General features: G+C 34.2%; 1 protein-coding gene across 1 annotated transcript; it reads left to right on the forward strand.

The window, feature by feature from the left end:
* Positions 1 to 764: 764 nt before the first annotated feature.
* Positions 765 to 1,499, forward strand: LOC150032447 (uncharacterized). The gene has a single exon (XM_090306912.1). It carries the CDS (start codon positions 765 to 767, stop codon positions 1,497 to 1,499), a length of 735 nt encoding a protein of 244 aa, XP_090163038.1.
* Positions 1,500 to 12,598: the final 11,099 nt, after the last annotated feature.

A 12,598-nucleotide genomic window follows, 5' to 3' on the forward strand; every position in this document is an offset into this window, starting at 1 on the left:
GGTTGTTTAAAGTTAGCCATTTCTAAACCTAAGTAAATAAACATCCAAACATTTAGAACACTTTAGTGGGAGATTAACAATATATTCGATATATATTTATTAGCTCTCATGTCCCCAAGAGTTCGCACCGTGAGATTCATGCTCGCTTCGTGTCGCTTTTACCGCGATTACTCCATTCAGAAAGTGTTTGCATGGGTCAATAACAAGGTGAATGAGGGAAGTAGTTCACAGTAAGTGGGTGAAGGAAATATGTCAACATTATCCTACGGTCTCCTCCATTAGTTTAAACCATGAGATTCCTATGTTTCACTTGCTATCGTTTTTAGGTACCCCTAGCCAGTCGTTAACCATGGTGATCCCTACGGAGGGTTATAACATAGGATTTGGAACAACCCAAACTTTAGAAATGAATAGGGTCTTATAGTTCCGTCTTGGATATTGTCTTCCACCTTGGGGGCATATTCATACCGTTCTATAAGATCTAAAAATGGCGGATCATACTTACAAGAATTACTATTTGTTAGTAAAGATCTTGACCGAAAACTATAACCAAATGTACTATAGGAAAAAAGGTTATTACGATATAGTATTTGGTCAAGATTGTGTTGCTTCAGTGAAAGTTTTTTTGACTGCTCTACAGTAGAAACTATTCTGAATCACTGAAGTATCGTTGCAAAATAAATTAAAAAAAGGGTACTTTATTTCTTTGCTAAAAATCAGATTAAGATGCATAAGTTTAATAGAATTTGTTTAATTTTTCAGCAATGTCAAATTCAATTACACAACTGCTCGCTTATGATAAGTTTAATGGAGAAGGATATTCAAACTGGAAATTCAACATAAATACAATATTGGTTGTGGATGATCTGAGGTTTGTGTTAACGGAGGAATGTCCTCTGATTCCTAGTACAATAGCAAACCAAAATGTTCGGGACATCTATGATCGGTGGGTTAGGGATAATGAAAAAGCCAGGGCTTATATCTTAGCAAGTATATCTGATGTACTTAATAAGAAACATGAAGTAATGCCCACTGCCTGTGAGTTAATGGCGTCGCTCCAAGAGATGTTCGGGCAACTGTCACCCTTTGTTCGACATGAAGCCATTAAGTATGTTTATAGTACTCGCATGAAAGATGATACCAACGTTAGAGAACACGTTCTCGATATGATGGTCCATTTTAATATTGCTGAGGCTCATGGGGCAACAATAGATGAAACCAGTCAAGTTAGTATGATATTAGAATCTCTTCCAAAGAGTTATCTACTTTTCCGAACTAATGCTGTTATGAAAAAAATTACTTACAATTTGACTACACTGTTGAACGAATTACAGACGTATCAGTCTATGATGAAACTTAAAGAAAGTGAAGTAAATGTTATTTCACAACCTAAAAACTTTCTCAAGGGTTATTCGTCTGGAACAAAACCCACTGATAAAAGGGAAGTCTGTTCCCTCATCTTCAAAAGACAAAAATGTATAAATGAAGAAAAAGGGTAAAGGGAATAAGAAAACCACTGCAAAGAAAAATAAAAACAAAGCTCCCAAAGGGAAATGTTTCCATTGCGGAGAGGATGGGCACTGGAAACGCAACTGCCCAAAGTATTTAGCAAAAAAGAAAGCGGAAAAGACGAACCAAGGTAAATCAGATTTACTAGTAGTTGAAATATGTCTAGTGGAGAATACTCACCTAATCTGGATATTAGATTTGGGCGCCGCTAATCATGTTTGCACTTTTCTACAGGAAACTAGTTCTTGGAAATAACTTTCTGAACAAGAAATGACATTCAAGGTGGGAACGGGAGAAGTCATTTCGGCTCATGCAGTGGGAGATGTTAAGCTATTTTTTGGAGAATCACCCATTTTACTTAGAAATGTATATTATGTACCTAAGATGAAAAGAAACTTAATCTCCATTTTCTGTTTGCTAGAAAATATGTATAGAATATCTTTTGAATCTAATGAAGTGTTTTTTTTTTCGAGAGGTGTTCATATTTGTTCTGCAAGACTCGAAAATAACTTGTACATATTAAAACCAACTGAAGCAAAGGCCATTCTAAATATAGAGATGTTTAAAACGACTGAGACTCAAAACAAGAGATGAAAAATTTCTCTTAACACCTATTTTTGGCACCTCAGACTTGGTCACATTAATCTCAACATGATTGAGAGATTGGTTAAAAGCAGTCATCTAAATCAGTTAGAGGATAGTTCTTTACCTCCATGTGAATCATATCTTGAGGGAAAAATGACGAAAAGATCTTTTTCTGGAAAAGGTTTTCGTGCAAAAAACCTCTCGAACTTATACATTCCGACTTATATAGTCCGTTGAGTATAAAAGCACGAGGAGGATATCAATATTTTGTCAATTTTATTGATGATTACTCTAGATATGGCTACATTTACTTAATAACTCACAAGTTTAAAACTTTTGAAAAGTTCAAAGAATTTAAGTCTGAGATTGAAAATTTTTAAGTAAAAGAATTAAAACACTTCGATCTGATCGAGGTAGTGAGTCTATGGATTTACAATTCCAGAACTATCTAATAGAACATGGAATTCAATCCCAGATCACTGCACCTGAAACACCATAACAAAACGTTGTTGCAGAAAGGAGAAATTGAACATTATTAGACATGGTCCGATCAATGATGAGTTACGCTCAGTTACCTTAATCCTTTTGGGGGTATGCAGTACAGACTGTGGTATATATTCTGAATGTCGTCCTTCAAAAAGTGTTTCAGAAACACCACATGAGTTATGAAAAGGACGCAAAAGTAGTTTACGTCATTTTCGTATCTGGGGTTGTCCAACACACGTGTTGGTACAAAATCCTAAAAAACTATAAACACGTTCGAAGTTATGCCTTTTTGTGGGATACCTAGAAGAAACAAAAGGAGGATTATTCTAAGAGTTGTTGATCAAGCTGGTCCATCAACAATTGTTGTTACCTCGTCACGTCCTTCTCAAGAGTTGAGTATACCTCGACGTAGTGGGAGGATTATCCAGTAACCTGAATGCTATATGGGTTTAACAAAAACTCAAAACATCATACATGATTATGGTTTAAAGGATCCATTAACCTTTAAAAAGGCATTGGTGAAGGAATAAACAAACAGAGATCTCCATGAGCAGCGGAAGTGGATCATTCCAAATTCCATTCCAAATAAACACAACGATTACAGTCTTAAACGAAAACATACAGATTATGCATCAATAGAAATTACAACATGCTACAATAGGATTCAAGAGATAGAGTATGCGTACCTTTGAAGAACTATTCTTCAAGTATCCCTCGACCAGTCTCTAATGCGTCCAACGCAACCCTTGAACACAACGAACAAAATAGCAACAACACGAACAACTAGATGCTCTTCGAACCCAATCGAGTCCAGCTCGATTCATGACCAGAGTTAGAACACCACCACAAATGTTACCTTGGTATTCTCGGTGTGAGAATCTAGGAGTTTTGGGCTCTGTATGATCTTGGATTGAGGAAGACAGGTATGCGATTGAGTAGATGATTGAGTAAGTGGGAGATAAGAACACTGTTTATCGCATAGACAATGTACTCGATCATTTAGTAAATGGAAGCCTATCGCATAGACTTTACTACTCGATCGTGTATCAATGATCAAAAGAGTAACTATCGTATAGTCAACTCTAAACGATTGTTTAGACTCTCAACGACTATCGCTTAGTAAAAACAATTTTTACTTGATAGCCTAATCCGTGAGAATTTCCCGAATGGAACCACTACTAATTTTGGAAAATAATTTTTCTTTTATCTTACGGTTACCATAAACTTCCAATAACCTCCCACTCAAACGATTATTAGAGAAAAATAATTTATTATCATATAATTAATATATTATAAATAAATATGATAACCAACTTATCATATTATATTTATAACCTATAGTTTTAATATTTCATCATATGAAACATATAAACCATAGTTCTTTTTCTATTTTATGGTACTTAATATAAATCACACTTATATTAATTCCTCCACTTAATGTATCTAATACATCACACCAATTATATTACATATAATTGAATTTTCTCTTGTTAATTTGAACACTTCAAACTAACCCAAAATCTGATTCTCAACTTGAACCCATTGAGCTACCAAGAGAACCTCATTGACCTGTGCTTGAAGCTCCAATGGTACGTGAATAACTGACTAACCTCTTTAGTCATGAGATCCACCATCCGTTAACTCCCAGACACTCCACTAAAGATCAACAGCTTCACTATTCTCACTACAGATATATTTCTTTGTCCACATGACCAATCAACAGTGCGATAACTCTTCACAAATCGCTCATAAGTATAGTTGAACCAATTTACCCTTTTGCCCCTATAGTTACATCTAACTTCTTAAGTACCACTAATTTCTCTAATGAACAATAAGTCATAGTCCTACTATGACTGAGTCCTCTCTTCTAAAGAAAGGGTGTGACCACTATGTTTAAGATCTGTAATCAAACCCTTAAGGGAGCAATTTATCTACTTACCTCTGCTTCAGGGAAGGAGTGAATTCCATCTTGTGTAACTTAGTTCCTAGCTCCCCAATCAGACGAAGCCCAAAAATATAAGCTTGTTGAGTTGGCAATCTGGCCACTCTCACCCATACTAATCAAAGGACCGTCTTCATTGGTAGAATTTTCCAAAACACTCAGGATTAAGGTCATGTCACCTATGGTCGTTTTAGTGAGATGTAAGTCTCAATTATCAATGGTGTTATATAAAGAGACTAATCATCTTGTGGTCTGTTCTTATACAAACTTTTTATATAGGATACCCCTGCTCGCATGTCTCCATATGAATGGTCAGGACAGACCATTTGTAGTACTTTACAACACTTGTAAAAATCTACAAAGCGGGCTGTATCCATAGTGTCACGAGGATAAGGTATCCCTCATTTATCCTTATACTATGAACCATTTAGGTTATTACTTAAGGCATGATTCACTTGTATATCTCACATACGTGCTTAAGTTACATGAAATAACCATGGATCTTAGTTTATTGGATATGAGTAAATGCAAATAAAATATCATTTATTTTATTAATAACAATGTGTACAAACTGTTTACAAACTACGAGACCACCAGGAGAACTAGGACACCAATCCCAACAAATGGAAGATGTTGATAGGGAACATGGGATAAATGCTATGGACTAGGGTGTTCATGGGTTGGGTTGGGTTGAAATATTTTTTAGACCCAACCCAATTATTCGGGTTGTAAATTTTTTCAACCAAATAACTCTTATTAAAAAATGAACCCAACCCAACCCAACCATGAAATATTTGGGTTGGGTTGGTTCGGGTTAATCAGGTCATTTAGTTAAAATTTTGTTCTAAAAAGTAGCAAAACGTAAATATGTAAAAATCTAATTTAATTATTTTCATATATTGAATTAAGATTAACAACTCAATTTTAATTTATATAGTGATTTTTTTTTCTAAAGTACAAAGAAACTACTTTTAAGAGTTGTTAAAGAATAAACTATTAAAAAAATATTGAAATTAAATAAAATTAAAATCAATATATATATATATATAAATAATTGTGTTATAAATAATAAAACATATATTTTAAGTTAATAATAAATTTGGGTTGGTTTGGGTTGGTTTGGGTTGGTTTGAGTTATATTAGGTGAACCCATGAACCAACCCAACTTTTAAAATTTTCATTTATTTGAACCCAACCCAATCCAAATGAGTTGATAACCCAACCCAAACCACACGGGTTGGGTTGGGTTAATTGGTTTTTTCGAGTCATCGGATTTTTTGAACACCTCTTCCATGGACGTTGAAATGGCAATGTACTTCAATTTTATTTGGGAACTTATAGATCAACCACATGGAGTTAAACCTATAGGTTGCAAATGGATCTATAAAAGAAAAAGAGACCAAACTGGCAAGGTGCAAACCTACAAAGCCAGACTCGTGGCAAAAGGTTTTACCCAAAGAAAAGGGGTTGATTATGAAGAAACTTTTTCTCTTGTTGCCATGATAAAATCTATAAGAATACTTCTATCCATTGCCACATATTATGACTATGAAACATGGCAAATGGATGTCAAGACCTGAAAGTATTTTTATATCTTAACCAGAAGGGTTCATTGAACAAGGACAAGAACATAAAGTCTGTAAGCTTAAACGATCTATTTATGGGTTGAAGAAAGCTTCAAGATCTTGGAATATAAGATTTGATTGTCAAATCTTATGGCTTTGAACAGAATGTTGACGAACCTTGTGTATACAAGAAAATAGTCAATAAAACTGTAGCATTCTTGGTGCTTTATGTTGATGGTATCTTGCTCATTGGGAATGAGACAAGCTTCTTTGCTGACGTAAATAGATGGTTAGCAACACAGTTCCGAATGAAAGATTTGGGTGATGCTCAATATGTGCTAGGGATACAAATTTTCCGAAATTGAAAGAATAAAACCCTAGCACTATCTCAAGCATCTTATATTGACAAAATATTGTCAAGGTATAATATGCAAATTCCAAAAAAGTTATGTTGCCTTTTAGACATAGAATTCATTTGTCAAATGAACAAAGTCCTAAGACACCTCAAGATATTGAGGAAATGAAAAGAATTCCATATGCATCTGTAGTTGAGAGTTTGATATACACAATGTTATGTACACGTTCTGACATATACTTTGCAGTTGGAATCGTCAGCAGGTTCCAATCCAATCCAGGACACAGTTATGGATTGCTTTAAAAAACATCTTCAAGTATCTAAGGAGAACGAGGGACTATGTGCTTGTGTATGGACCTAAGGATTTGATCCTTACTGGATACACTGATTTTGATTTTCAGATTGACGTAGATTCTAGAAACTCTACTTCGGGATCAGTTTTCACTCCCAATGGAGAAGCTATAGTTTAGAGAATCATTAAACAAAGTTGAATCGCTGACTCCACGATGGAAGCAGAATACATAGCTGCATGTGAAGCCGCTAAGGAAGCAGTATGGCTACACAAATTCTTGGCTGACTTAGAAGTAGTTCCATATATGCACCTACCCATCACATTATATTGTGACAGTAGTGGTGTCGTTGCAAACTCCAAAGAACCAAGGAGTCACAAACGTGGAAAACATATTGAAAGCAAGTGCCATCTCATCAGTGAGATAATACACCGAGTATACGTGATCGTCACGAAGATAGCCTCTGAAGAAAACCTTGCTGATCCATTTACAAAGGCTCTTTCGCCTAAAGTGTTTGAGGGACACCTGGTTGGACTAGGACTACGAGCAACATAATCTAAGGTAATTGGGAGAATAACTATAGTATTATAAATGCCCCAATTTATTGTATTTTCCCTTTATGTTTCTCAACAATATAAACATTGTATATATTTGTATATTTATTCTCACTGGAGTTTTAATCCATGTGGGAGATTTTTGGGAATGTCCTAGAGCTCGCAGTTCGTAAATTTCATGTTAAACATTCTATTTATCAATAAAATATTATTGAGTATCTTATTTGATAAAGTTGTTGATATTGCATTCTATTTGGAAAAACCCAATGAACATATCCATAGCTATAGTATGAATAATTTAACTATATGTGGTGACATAAACAGGATCAAGTTAATAGTATATAGACTAAATGGTCTATAAGTATATGGACGAAATTGAGTATCTCATTCTGGTAACACTAATGGATGCGACCCATTTTGTATAGGTAATACAAATTATGTGATCCACAAATCATTCATGTAGAGACATGTGATTGGAGACATCCTATGTAATGAGTTTGCATAAAGACTAGACCTCGAATCAGTCATTTTCTTTAGAAAGACCGTTTAATATTAAAACTGACTATTTCGTACTAAAGTAACCTAGGATAACTCGATCTTAATCTTGAGCTAGCTATGAACTCTTGTTTATTTGGGATTGTCCTTTGATTTGTATGGGTGAGAGTAGTCCAAAAGCACTGCTTAATAAGCCTTCCATTTTGGGGATAAGACCAGATAGATAGCTGGGGATATAGCCTTGCGAGATGGAATTCACTCCTACTCGTCTTAGGGTTAACAGATAGGTTATTCTCTTAAGTGCTGATTCTTGGTTTTGAACAATTGGGGCTCCGCCCTTTCATGATAGAGAGGGACATGATTTATAAGTGGTATTATGAATCAGTTGTTCATTAGAGGGTCAGTGAGAGCTTAAGGAACAAGATATATTTACAAGGGTAAAACAATAATTTTGACCCAGCTGTAAATACGAAGGACCTGTGAAGGATTGACTTACTGATTATGGTTAACATAGACAAAAACAAATCTACAATGAGGAGAGTGCAACTATCGAGCTATAATGGTATGCCTTGATAGTTAACGAAAAGTAATTAATTTGGTTTAAAGAGTTTAACCAATTGATTACAAATCGTTGGAGCTCATGATCTGTAGGTCCAATAGGTCCCTCTACTAGCTCATAAATTGGTAAATTGAGTATTGATTGGATGAATTATGAATTTGAAATGTTCAAATTCGGTTTTAGGGTTTTCAATTGATTGTATATGATGTAATTAAAACGTTTAATTTAGTCGAAATTAAAACAAGATTGGAGCATAAATTAATATTTAATTTGATTTAAATATTAATTATATGAAATTGAATCATATTGGTAGAATTGGTGTTTTATTAATTTAATATTAAGATATTAAATTAATATTTTTAATTAAAAGGTTTAATTAAAAAATTGAAATTAGTTTTATTTAAATTAATTATTTAATTAATTTTATAAAACTAAATTTTAAATAAAATAGTTTTATTTAAAAGAAAAAATAATTTCATGAAAATTGATTAAAGTTAGTGGATTTTTCCAACACCTTTTGAGTGGTTAATCATCCAAATCCACCATTAGATCTTCAATCAATTCCAAGTAGAAGCTTCCCTACATGCAACCATGTTCTAATGCATGAATTCAGTCTATATAAAGAACCTTCATGCATGGAATTAAGAGAGAATTATGAGATTTTTATCTAAGTTGCTACAAAACTGAAAACCCTACTACACCCTGTCAAGTTCATCCTCAATTTAGGTTAATTAGAGTGTTTCCACCACACATTCCTTCTTGAGCATAGTGAAGAAGATCTTGTTGGTGGTCTACTTGAAGATCAAGCTCAAAGTTGTGGAAATTCTGCTGAATTCGTGGAAGAGATCTTCAAAGGAAATGTTTGGTTCAAACCCCTTATGAAAGCCTCATGAGTAGCATGTTTGAAACTCAAAATTAAGTGTACTTTAAGTGCTTATTGATTATGAATTCTTCCGTTGCATGTTATATTACTCATTCAGATCCTCCATTCTTCGAGCTCTTTTCTGTTGTCTTTTTTTATTCTCTCTTTGTCTTCTGCGAAAATTACTCTCAATTTTCGGGTTGTATACAAGCTTGGGCGTAGGCCCTTCACTCATCGAACGTTTGTACCTTCTTCACAGGCAAGGTATAACACTCCAACAATCGAGATCTATAATAAAAAATGATAGCCTTAGCACACTTGGTTACCACAATCCCCAACAATGACGTCAAAAGCTTGATGCGCTCTCACCATGATGAAATAGATGTTAAATGTGGGGTTATTACACACTGTTTTACCTAGTCGAACCCAAGTGCAAGTTCAACTAGAGTCCTAGTAAGTCCAGGGTCGAAGTCAGGGATTACTTTATAAGTATGCGATGAAAACTAATGCTTCGATCTTGACGCAATTGGAATACTAATCAGATGATTGATTTTGATGCTATCTAATGCTAAGATATGTGCGATGAGATTTATACTTCAAGGGAAACAATACATGTGATGGGTGTGAAATGCAGATGTGCGATGGTAAGGTTGAGAAGTATATTCACTAACATTCCCTAAGAAAATATATGAATCATGCATTCAAGCAGTGACTCGAAATTATAACTTACACCTCTCAGTGTACACAACCACAATATCTTATCTCTAGGATGCATGCGATAAGTGTATATTGCAAAAGATGTTACTTTATTTCCAAAGAACCTCTCTTCTTGTTTTATGAGTTCTAAATCTTTAGCTTTTTTGAACCTAGATTTTATCTTATTAGAATAATCTCTCGAGTTATCGAGGTATTTCAACAGGCATACATAAAACAAGTAAAACACATGGTTTAATATTGTTTAGTTCATGTTAGCTAAATGCTTCTCAACCCATAAATAGTTTAGTTGCTCATAATAAAAATAGAAAAGATGGATAAAAGATGAAATGCGTATTCATTCATATTAAAGAAATAGGTCTTTCAATGTTTAAACAATACAAATACAATTAATACAAGAAATAGGGATAGGGAGTCAGCCGTGGTGCATAATTTTTTACTTCCTTTGGCTTTATCAATGGCTGCTTCACTGTAAGTGTTGAAAGATGGAGTTCTTCTTCTACTTCCAAGGGAATCTGAAGCTCACTAAGGTTTTTGAATGGTCGTAAGAGAAGAATTTTTGAGAGAGTTTCCTCTAAAAAGTTCAGTATATCTTTGCATGGCGATTTCATGGCTATTTATAAACGTCAGAAGGTAGCTTTTCTTTTCTCACTCATGATTGTGCTGATAATGTGCATTAAATTCCATACCTTGATTCACCACCTACTATGCGTTAGAAGTTCATTGGCTCTGTAGTGAAGCGTTCTTATCAACTACCAACTCAATCTTTGATTTGACCTCCACTGCCCATATAGCATGTCATATCTCGGCCAACTATGCGATCATATATTGGCATTGAGAGTTCTTATGCAATCACATCGATAGACTTTTTGCACTTAAACAAAGTGATTTTCAGCATAAAATAGATAGATTAGGCATTGTGTGTGTGTGATCGCATGATGCAATTATTTCTATGATGTCCTTAGCAAGTTGGCGCATCTTCAGAGCTTTTTCCTAATTTTTTTAGATAAAAGAGACAGAATAACTTGTATTTCTACAAGTTATTAGGACTATACATCAAATCTCTTGTACTAACACTCCTCAGCAAAATGGCATTGCTGAAAGGGAACATCGCCATCTTGTTGAAATAGCTCATTCATTCTTGTTGTCAGCTGACGTTCCTAGTGTTTTTTGGGGTAAAGCAATTCTTACTGCCACTCATGTGCTTATTATAATCCTAACCTCACACAATTCAGGTTTATCCCCTTTTAAAATTTATATGGTTACATATTAGATTTTTCCTCATTACATGTTTTTGGTTGCACTTGTTTTGTTCTCCGACCTAAATTTGAGCACAACAAATTGTCTCATCGATCAATCTTATCTGTTTTGGGTTGTATGTCCTAAACCTGATAGTTTGTAAACAGTAAACATATATGAAGTAAATGTTGTTGAATGAAAATGAATTGATTGTTTAATAACTCTAAATCCAATACATTACAAACCCTTGGCTATTGTCTTGAATACTTGGACTTTATGTGGAGATATAAACTGAATCAAGTTTGAATAAAATAGCCTAAACAGTCTATAGTACTTGGATTAGGTTGAGTGCCTATTTCTGGAGATACTATTGTACAACTTGCTTTATGATTGTTACAAATGTTGTAAAGTGTCAGAAACGATGTGATTAGTTCATTCATGTAGAGATATGTGAGTGGAGGTGTTGTACACAATGAGATTATGTAAGACTGACCACAAAATAATCACTATTACGTATTAACACTGGTTGATTTCACTTCTTGATGACCTAGATAACTTGATCTGAGTTCTGAGCTGTCTATGAACTCCTGTTAATTCGGGATTGTCCCTTGATCACAATGCTGCTCAATATGCCTCCCATTTCAGAGATAAGACAGGGTAGATAGCTGGGGACATAGAATTTGCAAGATGAAATTCACTCATACTCATTTTAGGAATAATAAAAAGGTTGTTCCCTTAAGAGCTGATTCTGGGTCTTGAATAAGGGTCCCCATCGTCTCGCTAGCCTAAGAGGGAATGAATTTAGTGATTAAGATCCTAAATCAATTGTTCATTAGAGAGACTGTGGTACTTAAGGAGAAAAGATGTAACTTAGGGGTAAAACGATAATTGACCTAGCTGGGGTTATGAACAACCTGTGAAGGATCAACATTTTGATGACGGTTATATCAAATGGTTACAAAATATATCTACAATGTGGGAAATGCAACTACAAACCATAGTGGAAAGTCCTATTAGGTAATGAATGTTGATTAACTAGGTTAAAGAGTTTGATCGGTTAGTCTCCGATCGTTGGAGCCCATGATCTGTAGGTCCATCGGATCTACTTGCTAGTTCACTATGAACAAAATTGAAGAACTAGGTGAAGTGAGAATTTGAAATGTTCAAATTCGACTTTTAGGAAAAATTTTATTTTATATGAGATATAATTTATAATTAAATAATTAATTGTTAATTATTTTTGGAGAGTATAATTTATATAAGATATTAGATAAAATATTAGTATGAAAATATTTTTAAAAATTGATTAATATGATAAATAAAAATTAGGTGTCAAAGTCAATTTAATATGTGATATTAAATTATTTATTTTATTTAACCAAAGATCAATCCGTTAATTGAAGAGTAACTGTAGTAGGCATAAGTTCTCTGATCTCCAACTGT

This window comes from Benincasa hispida, chromosome 11 (assembly GCF_027475165.1).
Source record: "Benincasa hispida cultivar pf3 chromosome 11, pf3_genome.v1.1, whole genome shotgun sequence".
Taxonomy (NCBI): Eukaryota; Viridiplantae; Streptophyta; class Magnoliopsida; order Cucurbitales; family Cucurbitaceae; genus Benincasa; species Benincasa hispida.